Below are 15,667 nucleotides of genomic sequence, written 5' to 3'. Positions count from 1 at the left end.
ACGGGGTCACGTACAGATAATTATTGCTGCTTGAGACTGGCAACTACCGCGGAGGATAAGAACAGCTCTGACTGCAGGCAGACGGGGATGGAGCAAGCAGCACCTCTTCTGCCATGGAAGCAGGTAGCATCCAAATCGCGCACAAATTCCTTATATCCCAGCTAGATTTGGCTCCTGAGCTCCAGAACAATGATCCTTGCTTGTGGGATTGCTGAGGTTGCATCTGCTCCTGCCCCGTTTCTCAGCCTTGTCATCATCTGTGTTTTGACACCAGGCACTGGGCTACCACACTGCGTCAGCAGCTACAGTTTGGGCAGCAGTTCTTGTCACGCCAACTGCTGGTAGGACTGCGAGGCACACAGCGTCCAGCTGAGAGAGCTAAGGGGAGGCCGCCAAGTTCTTAAATGGAAGATGATGGCTCACTAAGTTTAGTAATGAACTGGGACATGACGTCTACTCATTACTGACTTTAACAGATTCTTTTGCTTGCGCCTTAACTCCAGATCTTCTCGCACCTGGCGGATCAGCTATGTAGCAACCTCTGCCTTTGCCTTGCAGCAGAGCCCTGGAACAGGAGCAGCACTTCAGTTCTTCATCAGCATATGGCATTTACTTTCTCAGCGGCATCTCTCAGGTCTAGTCCTCTGCAATTGAGCTGGCTCCCGGCATCTGTGACAGCTCAAGGACTCTTCATACTTGGTACACGCCTACAGGAACTTAACACAGGCTCTGGAACGACACAGGCATTCCTGATGCTCCACGAGAGGCGCTGGCTAGCCTCGTGGAGGGAGGGTACCACCTATTCCTACACACAGAACTGTTGGGACATACGGAAAATGCTTGCATGGACGCTACAGCAGCTACTGTCCAGTCTTCACCAGCGCATGGCAGGAGAAGTGAGACGCACTTCAGTGCTTCTGAGAACAGGACAAGTTATCCCCCTGGACTCCTACCTTAAGCTGCCTCGGCAACTCTGATCATGGATTCCTTTTCTTTTCCTCCACATAGAAAAAAGATAGATAAAAAAGCCTATTGTGTGCTTCCTAGCACAAGAGAGGGTGGCGCATTTCACCTCCGCAGTGTTGCCTGACATCGGTGCCTCCGAGGTACAGCCGAACAAACTGCCTGCTGCTGGCACAATCCTCCCAGATCACAAGGATCCAGCTCATCACCCTGGACAAGTTCACAGCAGCCCTTGACGCTTCATTCCAGGATGGTCTTGGCTCAGAATCCATTTGCTGGCTGCTCCACATCATTAGGATACTGAACGGTCTCGTTTTCCTACACTCCTAGTGCCTACTTTGTCAGTAGAGAAGGATAACGTCAAGCACACGTACCTAGCACTGGTTGGTTGGTGGTGGTGTTTTTTTTTCCCCTCCTTAATTTAGCATGGGCTTTAAAATTATAACAGAAATCTTCTAATTGCTGCTGAGGACAATGCTAGAGAATATTGTAGCATTCCAGGCCAGATTCTAACAAAAGGAAATCCAAGTAGCGTATTAGTACCAGGACAGCCTGCAACATCCCCAGGACCAACATGAACAATCAGCAGAGAAAAACAAACGATTTGCTTCTCAAAGTGAACAGAAACCAAAAAGCAGGATGTAGACAAATGACTTAAAAGTATTGGATTTCATGTAGAAATTAAAAGTTGCTGGATTCAGTCTTTAGCCTAAAAGCTACCCAGTCCGGGGACGCTCTTCCAATACATAAAGCGCGTCGCAAAGAAAATGGGAACAAGCTGCCCACAGCGAAGATATAAAGAGGTTAAGATCCAGCAAGGAAGATTTAACTTTTCCTAATATCTACCGTAATACTAATAATTCTAAAGCCCCGCAAGAACTCGGAGAGGAAGGATAATCTTGATCATTAATTTATTTCAGAGCAGACAAGCCTCTGTCCTGCCACGTGCGGTCAAGATGCAGCTGATCCTGCCACACCATGGAATAAAAAACAAGGTGAGCTTTTGCTTTCCATTTGGGGATTTCGATATTTCTAACAGCGCTATTGTTCAGAAATCAGCTACGGGAACTTTGGAGCCTTTAACCACAACTCCTTTTTGGCCAGTCATGTTTTTGCTACCTCATGTTCCTGTTTTTACAGTGGAGTGAAAGCCTTGCAAAGCTTACCGGTTTCACAGCATCCGAGAGCTGGTTTGACGATGCAGCGTCACGTACGAGGAAAGAAGGAAGCGGATTTTTCTTCCTGCTATTTAGTTTAAAACTGCTAATGACCCTTGAAAGCTCAGATTTCTACTCCAGTTGCCTGTACATATATTAGCTGTGTCACAGCGAAGTTGAAAACGTATTAAAAAAAAATCAGTTAATCTTTTGAACACTTTTATTTTATTTTGTGATTGGTTTACTCCTTTTCCAAGCCTTCTTCCCTGATTTCCTGTGTTCCAGTCTGTGCTTGTTGCCGGGCACCACTGAAAGAATCTGGCTGCATCCTCTTGATGCCTGCCCTTCAGGTATTGATAAGCATCGATAAGATAGTGGCACCTTTCTTTCTTAAGGAAAATCATAATAGATCACATTCTTGTATCTCTTATAATCTCACTGACACATCTCACATTATCACTGGATGTAATACCTTACCTGGGAAAAGGCAGCATGACGGCATCCGAAACCCCAGGAAATCTGGGCCCCTTCCCAGCATGGCAAGAATTGGAACATTTCTGCCTTTGGGCACCTAACCTTTAGTCCCCAGCCTCTGCAACAGATGCCCAGTCCGAGACAAGACGCACCACTGTCCAGGACCCAAGAACACCACCACACGGGGCAGGGAGGCAGTTCAAGCAGGAGGAAGGAAAACATTTTAAATCCACTGCAGCCCGAGTGAATGAGAGGTAAGCGTCCTTCCTGCACTTGAGAGCTGCTGACTGTGATTCTCCAGTTAGGTTCATACACACTTTATTTAGCCAGTTGTAAAAACATTTGCTCCAGCGAGATCGAGTCCCCTCTTTACCTCATGGGACCAAAACTCTATTCTCTCCGTGTGAGGAAAGCAGCCCAGGTTCCTGATGTACCACGAGAGGTAACTTCAGTCTTACCAGGCTGCTGCACGGTAATTGGCAATCCCTCTGAGGACATTTTTACTTGCTAAGAAAGAGATCGTTATTTTTTCTGAACCCCTGCTCGCAACGCTGCTTGTCTTGCATTCGTAGCGTGCCAAAGCTGTCGCTCAGCTTTCTGCATTATTGTTCCTACGGGATTTCTGAAATAATCTTGGGGGTAACTCCAACTTCAGTTTGGACATTCACCAACACCTACAGTAGCCATAACTCAGTGCACACTTGGCACTGAAAAATATTAAGCACATTTAGATACAAAGCTGAAATTAGTATTTGCTACAGGTCACTGTTAGCATGTGGCGGTGTCCCCCCAAACCAACCAACCCCATCCTACTTTAGCAGGCACATTTACAACCCTGTCAGCTGGACGTTGTTTCAGAGCTGAAGTTATTTCAAACTACAGCTGTCGGGCAGAAGTCCCTACATGCTCCTCTTGACTTACGAGGAATAAACCTAACAGATTTTTCCCCCTGCACAACTTTATTGATTGGCAAGGAAAAGATGCACAGAAAAATCTAAATGTGTTTACAGAATATTATCTTTCAAGGCAACAATTACTGCTCTTGTCCTCTCTTGTGATGAGCATGTGGATAATATCCTGCTGAGCAACACCTCTTACAGGTAAGCCAAGCACAATAGCAGAGGGAAATATTGCTAATAAGAAATCCTACTGAATATTAAGCATTCATTTTCACAGAAGAAATAAAGTACATAAGTACATATTCACAGTTCCTTTCTTTTAGCTGTGGAAAGCTAAAATTTTTGTTTAAATCCGATGCAAAATTTTCCCCTTTCCAAAAAAACACCAGAACACTGTCACACAAAAATTGACACTTCCAAGGTTAGGAACAAACTAAGTTTAATCTAAACCTAGTTTACAGTTGCATCAGAGGAAGAACGGTTTCAGTCTTTCCAGTAAACAAATGCGGCAGAAGCTACGTCTGTGTCAGCAAGCAATTCCGTACGATCGGAGTGAATCCATAGAATCAAAGAGCTGATGTTCAGCCTCTGTACCTACAGTATATACAGTCTGGAAATTTAAAGGCCAGGTTTAGTCTGATCCTCCAGCCATCCTCAACACACAGGTGGTTTCAAGCTGCCTGAAAGGAGGGATTTACTCCCAAACTGCACCAACGACATCACTGCCATAGATGCGGCTGGAGCTGTCCCTTAGAGAGAGCACATCTATTGGGATGCTCGGTCTCATACCGTACTTGTAACCCTGGGCTGAAGGAGCATTCACTAACAAACTGCGTTGCAGCCTTCCCAACTGAACCACCCATTAGAATTGCTTTCAGCATCTCCAACATCGGAAGCAGTAGTGATGTAACCAAAATTACAATGATTACAAAGTTCCATTCTACCTGCAGCACGAATTAAGAGAGAGATACAAAAACGGGGCTGCTCAGGAGAAACTGAAAGCAGAATTGTCACTCCTGTTGCAGATGTTCAGAAAGAACAATTGCTTACTTGCATTAAATTTAAAATCCCTTTGGATAAAGGGACACTGAGATGCATAAGATGTAATACACTTCATAAACACAAGCATTTTACAAGTCCATATTACAAGCCATAATGTCTAGTACATCAACATTCCACGATACAAAGCTTATCTTTATATTTAAAAATAGAATATAAACAAATAGTAATTCACATTAAGACAACTGCCACAGCAAAATTTCTCAGAGAAAAGTGCTTTACCTACACAAAATTCCCTAAAGCCTACTGAGCAAGCTCTGAAGTTCTCCAATTTAAAAGGGGTAAGGGTAGAAACAAAAAAAGGGCAAGTGACATCCGAACTTTTGAGGAAAATCAAGAACTCCAAGCGTGCCATGTGCCTCAGCTGATACTCAGGTCAGCTTCATCTGGGGAGTCATTACCCCTAATTATGACACAGCATACCATTTTGGAAAAGTAACAGAATAGTGACTTACTTATAAATTGCTTTATTGAAGCTATAACTTAATAAATTTGATGTTCAAGGTGTAAAATTATCTCACAGACTAAAAATTATCACAACAGGAAAAAAAATGTAAGTAATACAGATCTACTTATTTCACCCTACTGGTAGAATTGAACCTGTAAGATGCCATTCTTTGAAGATAAGGAATCACAGGACTGAATAAACAGAGAGGGAAACACAGCAATAGAGTACTTCACAGTAAAATACCTCTTTATTAGGAATATATTTAAAATTATCTTTTTATTTCAGGTAAGAAAAATAGCATTCTGACTTTTAGCCAGTGCTGATTCCGGTCATACGCAATATTCTAACAGCTAGAAAAGTTATTTGCACCGTTGTTGCCCATTAACAGTTCTCCTAAGTGTCCGTTCACTGTCTTTTATTTTTTAAGCTTGTTCTTAAATACGTTAAAGAAATTCTTCCAACAAAGTTTGTATTTAGATCTTAGTTAAGATTGACAGACTGACTTGACAGTGACTCGGCATCTGTTATTAGCTCACATACAGCTTTTATAAGCCTTCTTTTCAAGAACAACATGGTTCAATAGCTGATGTACAAAGACAATTAAGAGGGCAACTCTCCAGGAAGACTGTGGTAGAACAAATCCCACTCTTCTACTGTACAGTTTAGTACTGTAAAGTAGCAGCAATTTCAAGAACTTCAGTTAATTCCATACCCCTTTATGAGAGAGCACTGAAGAACAGAATACAGGGGTATTGCTATTACAATTCAAAGAGTAAACTACTTTGCGTGTACATTTTCATACTCAGTACAAGTCTACACTCTTTCTCTTGCTACGCTGTAACTTAACAGTTTAAGGTAATTAATTGGATCATGCTGTAAACAAAGATGTGAAACCTTTGCGTAAGCTTTACTGGTTTAGGAGTGTGCATTAATACCTGCATTCCAAAAAAAGGAGCTGTTTAATTTTCTGTCATAAGCATGTAATTAGGTAGCATATTTTAAAACAGGTTTTCATCCACTTTAAAATGAAATCTATGCATTTCACAGAAGTGTCATACAGCATTTGTACTGAAGACTGTGTATTTAGATACCCGATGGCCATTTTCAATACAAGATATATCACACAGAGAAAGTATTCTTCACATTCAGACAAATGTGCTATTTTTGGTCATGTAATTTCCTCCATCCTCTGTAGCCAACATGAAGCTAAAAGATACCTGCTTTAAGTAGACTTCCATATGTAGATGTTTCTTAAATGCAGATGGAAACAACAGATGATGATACTACATCAATCTCCAAATACACTGAGAATAGCCAAGAGGCCACAAGTTTGTGGCTGTTTAAAGTGGTATTAAAAAAAAAAAAATAGAAACACCAAAAATAGGCTATATCAGGAAGCAATCTGATACTCAAATAAATAGAAAATTTGCATTTTAATGTCACATTGAATTTTAGTACATTTCAATCTAAGAAAAAAAAATAAACTGACAGACATAGTAATGAGTACAGGATTATATATATTACAATATGCCTTGTTATAATACATTTGTGGCTTTATAATAAAAAAAACAAGGGCAGATGGAGTTTAAGCTCATTTAAGTAATCGTCAGGAACAAAGCATTAAATGCATTTCTGAAATAAGTACTTTTACTTAATTTCAAAATCTTAAAACAGTGTTAGATCTTGGCCTTTTTTTCAAATTTAGTTACCATGGAGCGATCTAAGTAAGTATTCTGAAAGGTTTAAATGATAGATAAAATGCTTTTCTCAATTTTACATACAATGAAAGGATAGATGATTTCAAAAACAGCACCTATGGCTAACTCCATGTTGACCTTGACCTAGAAATGCACGTTACTGATCTCCACAAGGAATCCAGCAAATTTTGGAAGTTGTCCATTTCACATGAAAGCAAGAGAAAGGGTTATCATATGCAAAAATATTTTTCGAACTGTTCTTAATGTGTAATTGAAAACTAAAGGCATGGTCTCTTCATTATAAAAAAATAAAGGTACAACAGAAACTCTAAAGGAAGATATTCAGCTATACTGAAGTTGCAACCCTCTGAAAAGAAAGCAAAAGGAAAGAAGTCAATTAGCTAAGCTTTGTGCTCTAACCAAACTACTTACAGTGATTTTCAATGGCAAAAGCCCATGCTGACTGGGTGATTTGACAGTTCCAAATACTTTTTGTAATAATTTTTATTTGTATACAAGGACACTAAAATGATCCAGTCATGCAATGTTCACTTTAAGCATTCTGCATCTCTTTTCCAATCTTATAGCTAAGGATCTTGTTCCAGTCAATCTTGGTGCGGGTAACTGGCAATTGTCGACGTAAGGCCTTGAAAGTAGTGTCCGACATAGTCTGATAATTCTCACTGATAGCAGTCTGTTAAACACAAAGTCACACAAAACAAAGACACATGAAGAACAAAATTAGGATGTTATGTAAAAGGTTAAATGATTGAGTAGTCTATTGCCCCTTAAACAGCTTTAATAAAAATATGCCAAATTAAAATATTTTTTGAAGGAAAGCTGTTGGATCTAGATGGAAACTCTGTGAAGAAAATTAGTGAGACAGCTGCAATAAACCTGACCGTAGCCTAGGTGTTTCAGCAAACCACAGCGTGCTTAACCAGCAGCATGAATACAGTGCTGACTGGAGTTAGCTCATACATCATTAATTTCACACACCAGAGTCTTCCACTGTTTTTTCTGCGGGGATGGTACAGTCAGTGCACAACATCGTATGAGCTTGAATATAATGCATACGATACATACTTGGTAAATTTTTATTAAAGAGCATTTTTTTTAAAAAAAACCTGACAGAACATGGTGTCTGAAATTCACCTTATGTGTAAGATCTAAATGAATATGAATCCACTTCTACAGAGGATATCTAGAACAGTTATACTTTTCTAACTTTAAAATGACTAATTGAAATGAATGCTTATAGTCATATTTAGCAAAGCCGTCTAACAGAGTAGCCTCTGAACAGAATCTGTACAAAAATTCCACTTAAGGAACGCACGAATACTAAAAGAGATTAGAATGGCTGATATTTGATCACACCAGGGACTTTTTGCTCTCAAAAAAAAACCAAACCAACTTCTAATGTAACATTAATTAGGTGAGTCCAATCACCAGAAGGCATGGAAAGGGAGGATACAGTTAATAGCAGCATGTAATCTATTTATATTTATATGGAACCACATTATCTTAATATCAAAAGCTTACTAATTGTAGAATACTAGCTTTGGTTAAGTATATGGTAACGTTATACATGTGAGTAAGGATATAATGTGTGTTTCCAACATACCTGATATTCATTTTCTGCAGCCTCTACAATTTTTATAAATTCCTTCGCTGTCTGGGCTTCATTCTAGAAAAAGAACATTTGAATTAGGTCTCATGTACAGCATGATTCTATGACCTGCTGAACTATGTATTTTCCTTTAGTTATGAGAGATGTCAGGTAGATTCCATGAGAACACATGACCATTTAGTGGCTAAACAAAAAATGAGCAAAACAAACCCAAAAGGCATATGCCACATTATTATTATATTTATATTATTATTATATTAAAAAACCAAAACCAGTCCAACTGCAACAAGTATAAAGATTACCATGGAGCTCCTTAAAATATTTTGATTACAAATTCAATGGTATGATAAAAAGACATATGGAACAGAACAGCATTTGGAAATATGACAATGCACACACAGACAAGTCTCTCAAACATGCAGAGTATGGATATTAAATATTATCAATATTAAATTTCCAGTGCAAATTCAGAAAAATTTAAAGAACACCAGCTAACCTGGAAGTATGCAGAATACAACCAAAAAAACCCAAAACAAATTTATTCACCTCTAAACATTCTGAATGTAGCAACTATGCTGAGGCAAACACTGACTTTATATACCTGGTTTTCAAAAAACATCACCAAGTACATCTTGCAAAAATGAGGGTGCAATACACCACAATGTCAAAATGTCATCATGGCTGATAAACAGTTTCTTTGCTTTGGGCCTCATCCTTAAATCTGCAAGCATGTGTTTGTTTGAAAAATAAAAAATGACCCATCAGTCAATCCGGAGAAAAGTTAGCTGAAGTGCTTGAAAGAAGTCTCAATAAGAAAGTGAGGGCTCATGAATTTCAAAACCTCCAACCAGGTGTTGAAGACATTCCTAAGGGTGCTTCTGCAGAAGCTGTTTAAAGATTGGAGTGTTCTTGCCCCACATGATCCCTTGTTTCTACAAAAGCAAGGAGTGGGAGAAGGCTATGGCAGCTTCAACAACTGGTTCAAAGTTTCAGTGAAACTGCAGCTAGCAGCTGTGAAAGTGCTTCAGGACACCGCAGAAAGAGATGAAGGAGGAGGCAGAGGCCAAGCAGAACAACAAAAGGGTTTTGACTTTTCAATGAACTGAAGCAATGATTTCAAAGGCCCTGCTGTTGAGAGGAAGAATTCAGGGGTATGAGGTCTTATTTGGCTAAGAGAGAAATTAGGGCTAAGAAAGTAACCTTCAAGAAAATTATTCACAGCTCTAGCAACTAGAGAACTCTTCAGTCATTTATTTCAGTTGTGTCAAAATTGCTTCTCTGCTGACAACAGGAGAGGAGTCGTTGGGGCTCCTTTTAATCTACCTACCATTCCTTCTGTGGGAAATAAGAACCTGTACAGCCTCTGCCCTCTATCAAGCTCAAAGCTAAGGCTAAAAATTGTTAACCAGCAGCATACTTGCTTTTGTACTAGCAGGAGGTAGGAAAGTTATGTAAAAGATATTTTCCTATTCATCGGTCTTCTGCTGCTTTACTAAATTGCGGAACAGGATTAAGTTTCTTCCCCATAGAAAGTGAAGCAAAAGCTATTGAAAGGAGAACTTCTTCCACATAATCTTCTCTGAAGCAACTCCTAGTTGAATGAAAGACTAAACAGATCCCTTTGCTTAGGGGGTCAAAAGTAATTTTATATCTACAGCTCCAGAAGCGTTATCAGTTGGCACCACACTCACCCATTCTTTATAGTGCTATTGCAACTGAAAAGCCAACAAGCCTTGCTTTATATTAACAAACAATGTTCTTTATTGATGAATTCAGCTTTTGAGCCAAATTGGTCACTACTAGTCATTATCATTAAAATACTTCTACTATTCACTTTTACGATTGCCCTTTGCCAGTTTAACTATACTGGCTTAAGTTTTATTAAAGAACACTCCAACAGAAAGTCTTACTGTTTATAAACACAGTCTCCAGTAGGGGAAAGGAGCATTATTTCAAAAGTAGTAGTAGTTCACAATGCAACATTACCAACTCTTAAAAGATACTCCTGGTACTATTCACAGGCAATTTTTATTTCTATAGTCTACTCCTCATTACTATACTGATCCATTTGGAAAGAAGTTGAAAAAAAAAGTATGCTTTAATATAACGTGTGTTATGCTTCTCAAGCCAAAGCATCTCTGAAAGGGCTTTTTATATAGAAAAGCAAGAGGCTGACAGCACCAGTTACAGACAGGGTGGAAATGAAGGGAGAATATCCACTACTGCTTCTCAACTGGTAGCATTTGTTTACTATTTTTAGCATACTGGTCTTCTCCCAGTGAGCAAAGGAGGCAACCTCCTAGAGATTGTACTGAAGTGGGTTGTTATAACTCAAACCTCCTCCATATTAAAAAATTAATACTATCGGTCACTTTGCAGACCAAAGTTTAAATACAACAGAATTGCAGAAAGACTGACAACAAGCTAATTAAAGCTTTACAATCAAAGTTAATTTAGCTTATATATAAGCCACACACAAGCATACATTAATTTTATTTTTTTTTTTTAACAGTAACTACATGTTAGGCAAAATTAGTAAATATTACATACAAAGTATTTATAAATTAGAACATTAATTCCCATTGATGCAGAAGAGCAAACTAGCCTCCAAACTTCTATGGTTTTTTTTAAGCTTACTTCTCTTTTTAGATTAGAAAGTCATTTCAATATACACGCTAAGGTCTTTAAAGTTCACTTACAGACACTGTTAGAGAATCTTGTATGTCTTTATGGCTCACCAGCTGAACATTACCATCTTCATAATAGTGAACCTGCAGAAAATTAAACAAAGAAACTCATATTAAATATTACAGACCAACAACAGACAGGAAAATCAAAGTGTTGTAGTATTTATCATAACAACAAACACACAAATCAAACAGAAACACACATAAAATGTTACAGAACAACAAAACCAATTAGGATAACCAAATATTTTTGAGGGGGAATAGTAAAGAAGCTACTCTGGAAACATTTTTGTGCTGATGTGCCTTATGCAGTATTCCATGCAAAGAAGTTTAGAATTATAGAACCATAGAATCGCACAGGTTGGAAAACACCTTTAAGATCATTGAGTCCAACTGTAAACCTAACACTGGTGAGTCCACCACTAAACCAAGGTTTTGATTAACATCATAAAGACAACAACATACTATTTATGTGATCTTACTAGAAACTCTTGCAATAGTGAAGTCATATTTAAAGTGAGAATAGTTGAGGCAAGGCTTCAGGATACTGTGAAGTTGGTTTTTTCTTCATCCAAACTGTTTCCTAAGGACAGTGCAACATTAAGCTTCCCTTTCTAGAACTGCCTGGTTTTGATATTTTCATCTCTTAGATATGACTCATAACAAAAGATGGTATTTATCTAGACAAAGGAGCTCTTTAGGACAAGGTGTGCCAAGGTTAGGTAGCAAAGCAGAATGAAATCTACTTACTCTTGAAACATTATTATCTACAAAACAGCTTCCTTGATTATTTTGCAGGAGAAAAACAGTAAAACTCTACCCAAGACAATTTAGTACTTTCAAATTCAGTTGGTAAGGATCTGAAAACATTCAGTTTCTAATGCAACTGTTGGAAAACTTAAAAAATGGGAAGCAGATATAAAGTTACATGTAATCATTCAAAATAACTGACACAGAAGAGTTATGTAGCTCATTGACGTTTAAACAGGTATCTTTAAAGATTTTCTACAATTTTGATAAAGTCAACACAGTTAACATAGCTGATGCTATGAGGAGCTGAGGCATTTGTGTCTCACCCTATTAGGCATGATAACATTTTAATATGGAGACTAAGGCAAAATACAACAATTTCATATATATTAGGATCACGATACAAGAAACCCTCAATTTTATAAACAACAATAAAGAAAACATGACACAGAGTAAGACAGATATACCTAAGGAAATGTTTCCTATATGAGAAAAACATTATTTCCTATGATATATCTTATATTATTATTTTGCTTATTGTCAAATACTTGTTCTTCAACAAAAGGCATCATCCTAACCATAAAATAAGCTTGTTTTCAAATTGAACACTATTGGGTGAAACTTTCAATCCACCTCCTAAAAGATGAGAAGTGCTTACTCAGTGCCAAATTCTGAGACCTCCCAAAGAAACAGCAGAACCCAGAGAAGTATAAATCTCCCCCTTTCTCCATCACAATCCACTGCAGGGGGCCCAAAGCTCCCCTGTACTCTGAGGCCAACATCAGCACAAACATCTGTCTCACTGGGTGACATTCTTGGCAAACACTCAGGCCTAAAAACTTAACAGGGATGAAGAGTCAAATCTAATTCTGGGATGTGTTGTATCTTATACAAAATATGAGAAGTAACTGTTCTGTACTATACCTCACTGCTGACATCCTTCTAGAATGCTAGGTCTGGGTTCAGAAGACTACAAGAAGGATGATGTTTATGAACAGAACCTCTTGGAAAGGTTAACTAAGGAGGGATGAGAATAACAAATTATCTAAAAGATAAAATTAGTAACGAGTACACTTATCAGTTGTTTTCCATGCACAGGTGGAGCATGTCAAGCACCACAGGGACATAGTTTTAGTAAATGACACGGCTGTTGCAGTTTTCCCCTTACATATAATTAAAAGAAAATTAAAGAAAGGAAGAGATTAAGACAGCTGAGAATCTTCTGTATTAGAATTTATTCATAGAATTTTTAAAAAGGAAGAAATTGTGCAAATGACCTTAAAAATACTGAAGACACCTGAAGACAGCAGGTGATGCTGGAACTTTCCCCAACATATTCATAAAAGGTCTTATCAGAAACAGCGCAATGGCCATATTGCTGTCATAAAGACTCTGCAAATAACGCTGAAATTTCAGTCCTCTGAAATTTCACTAATGTTGTAGTTGAGTTCATATTCTAGAAAATTACTTTGCTACTTAAAAAAAAAAAAAAATCAAAGCACCTTTTTTTGTTTGTTTGGAGGGGGAGAAGGGGAAGCACTCCCACATATGTGAAAGAAGTTTTACACCATTTCTAAAAATTTGAAACAGAGTTCAAAACTCCTTGATGATATACGAGCAAAAAAAGTAAAATTTCTCATCACTCCCCAAAACATTTAATGAATATAAATAATGCCTTGATTAAATCTGTGTAATAGTAATAAAAGACAAAATTAGCTGGTGCCCAAATTCAGATGCTGATTAAAACCTGACTAAATTTCCTTTTCAGGCTATTTTCTAGGCTACTGGCCTAACTTTTCCAGAATTAGGTAGACACCTGCCTGCTTGTTCTGTAAAAAAATCACTTAAGACATTTAACCAAAAGTGCATGTTGTGGAGAAAACGCCTGTTTTGCTGAAGTTGTATTTAAGCAACAGTTTACTTGGATTTTCCCAAAGTCCTGAGAAGCCTAGAAGTTATTTAGGGTGCTCACCATGACCATCTTTATCTGATAATGTAAGAATGGCTGTCCACATTTTGACTATCATTCCAGTTGTTACAGAATTTGCCCCAGAATGGGAAACCAGATCCAGGCCCCCTGCTTGGGTGGACCTGAACACATCTACCACATCCTAAAATAACATCCTAAACCTTAGGCTATGGCTAGAAAGACATTCCATTGCATCTTCCTGAAGTCAAGTGACTGAGCAGTAAGGAACTGCAAAACTCACAGGGACACAAAAAGAGCAGGAAAAGGGAACCTGACTCAGTGTCTTGTAAAAAAATAGTAAGGTACTACACTGAAAGCCAGACTGCACTGACATTCTAGTTCCAGATCCCAGAATTGTTTTAATAAACTCCTGCAAAATATGTGCAGACATTCCAGGGAACCAACCCAGGACGTCAAGTCCCCCACCTACCACATGACAGCCAGACTTCCTTTGGTCTCAAGGATTTCTGTATTCCTGCTTGGACAGTATCTCTTTTCTGAATGCCCTAAGGCCAACAGGAAGGCCAAATTTGGAATGAAGGAGACCTATATTCAAAAATTCCAGATGGCGGAATAACTGAAACCAAAAGTTACCACCTTTCTGAACAACAGGGTGGGCATCATGAAGAAAACCTGCTATTATCAGTTAAAAAGAAAAAAAGTTCTACTTCAGAAAGGGCCTACCCTTAGGAAAGGCTTGTGCCACGGCAAATTCAAGAAACAGAAAAGACGTATATGCCTAGCTAAGGTGATTACACTGTCTGAAGTCTTCTGAATCATTACATTAAACATGTATTTTGTATTCGTAAGGATTAGGTAAATATGCAATTAAGTCACTAACACTTAACTGAATGGGCATGTCTGCTTTGCTTATTGGGTCCCCAGATTCTCTTAGAATACTTAATACACTGGCCTGAGTCTCCCTTGATAATAACTGGAGACTTTGCTGATCAGGACACAATTTGAGATAAGCATACCTGAATTTTCAAGATGCCAGCCACTTGAGTGGTTGAAGGGGTGATTGTAAACTTCCATTCTGACCTCCAACGCCCATTCCTTTAAGAAAATAAAATAGAAAGCAGATGTCACCCTACAGGTTAAGAAAAAAAAAAGCAAAAACCAACATACATCTAATAATCAAAGAAAAATGGAGAATTAAATATGCTGTCCACATGCACAAAATCTTTCCCTAAAGATTCAGCCCCGTAATCAGTCAGGAAGAGAAGTTTCCCAAAATATTTACCCTCAGCTTTGGATGTGGACCAAGTAGATTTATTAGTAAGAACCTTTTAACAGCAGGACTTAACTTCCGAAAATACCTAAAGTCTACAATGTTCTTTCCCTCCTTTATTATTAATTAGGTGTATATAGTCAATATTTTGTTTCTGGGACCTGGACAACTTGCTGCATCAGCTGAAGTCACACTTCACATGAAAAACTTGAATGGAAGGAACATGAAATCAGCAAGACTTTCCGCTACGCTGCGTTGTAACTAGGCCTTTCAGCTCTTCTAGCATTTCTGTTTGAGGACAACTATTTCCTTCCAATTTCCTTCCACAAATTCAATATCCTTGCCAAATTGCCTAAAGGGAGTTTCAAACATCTGGAAAACAGTATGGGGAGATTGTAGTTTCACCTGATTTCTTTCCTGTAGACTAGACATTTTCTTATTTAGTTATAAGGTTAATGGATTAGAAAGTTAGTACATTACAGCTATATTAAGAATGCACTGCAGCTGTCTCTCAGTTTCTTCTTTGCGCTTAAAGGATGAAAGGAAGTTGACACTATGAGTTCCAATCCTAATGTTAGGTGTAGATTTCAGTGCATTCAACGAGGGGAGAAAGAGAGATAAAGACTTTAAGATTAACACTTACTAATACATCTATATTGACACATCTTAGATACTAACAACGTTAACTCAATTATAAAGCCAT

General features: G+C 38.3%; 1 protein-coding gene across 1 annotated transcript in view; it reads right to left on the bottom strand.

Annotated features, from left to right (window-relative positions):
* Nucleotides 1-5,220: 5,220 nt before the first annotated feature.
* The window catches only part of CAPZA2 (capping actin protein of muscle Z-line subunit alpha 2), a 32,440-nt gene continuing 21,993 nt past the window's right edge, over nt 5,221-15,667 (bottom strand). The window contains exons 7-10 of the mRNA XM_054210079.1: nt 14,711-14,789; nt 11,027-11,098; nt 8,322-8,384; nt 5,221-7,391 (exon numbers count right to left, since the gene is read on the bottom strand). Coding sequence (XP_054066054.1) covers nt 7,251-7,391; nt 8,322-8,384; nt 11,027-11,098; nt 14,711-14,789 — 355 coding nt within the window. The 3' untranslated portion in view covers nt 5,221-7,250. The remainder of the gene's footprint in view (nt 7,392-8,321; nt 8,385-11,026; nt 11,099-14,710; nt 14,790-15,667) is intronic.

Source organism: Rissa tridactyla, chromosome 1 (assembly GCF_028500815.1).
Source record: "Rissa tridactyla isolate bRisTri1 chromosome 1, bRisTri1.patW.cur.20221130, whole genome shotgun sequence".
NCBI classification, from domain to species: Eukaryota; Metazoa; Chordata; class Aves; order Charadriiformes; family Laridae; genus Rissa; species Rissa tridactyla.
This window is presented reverse-complemented; position numbering and strand designations above follow the sequence as displayed.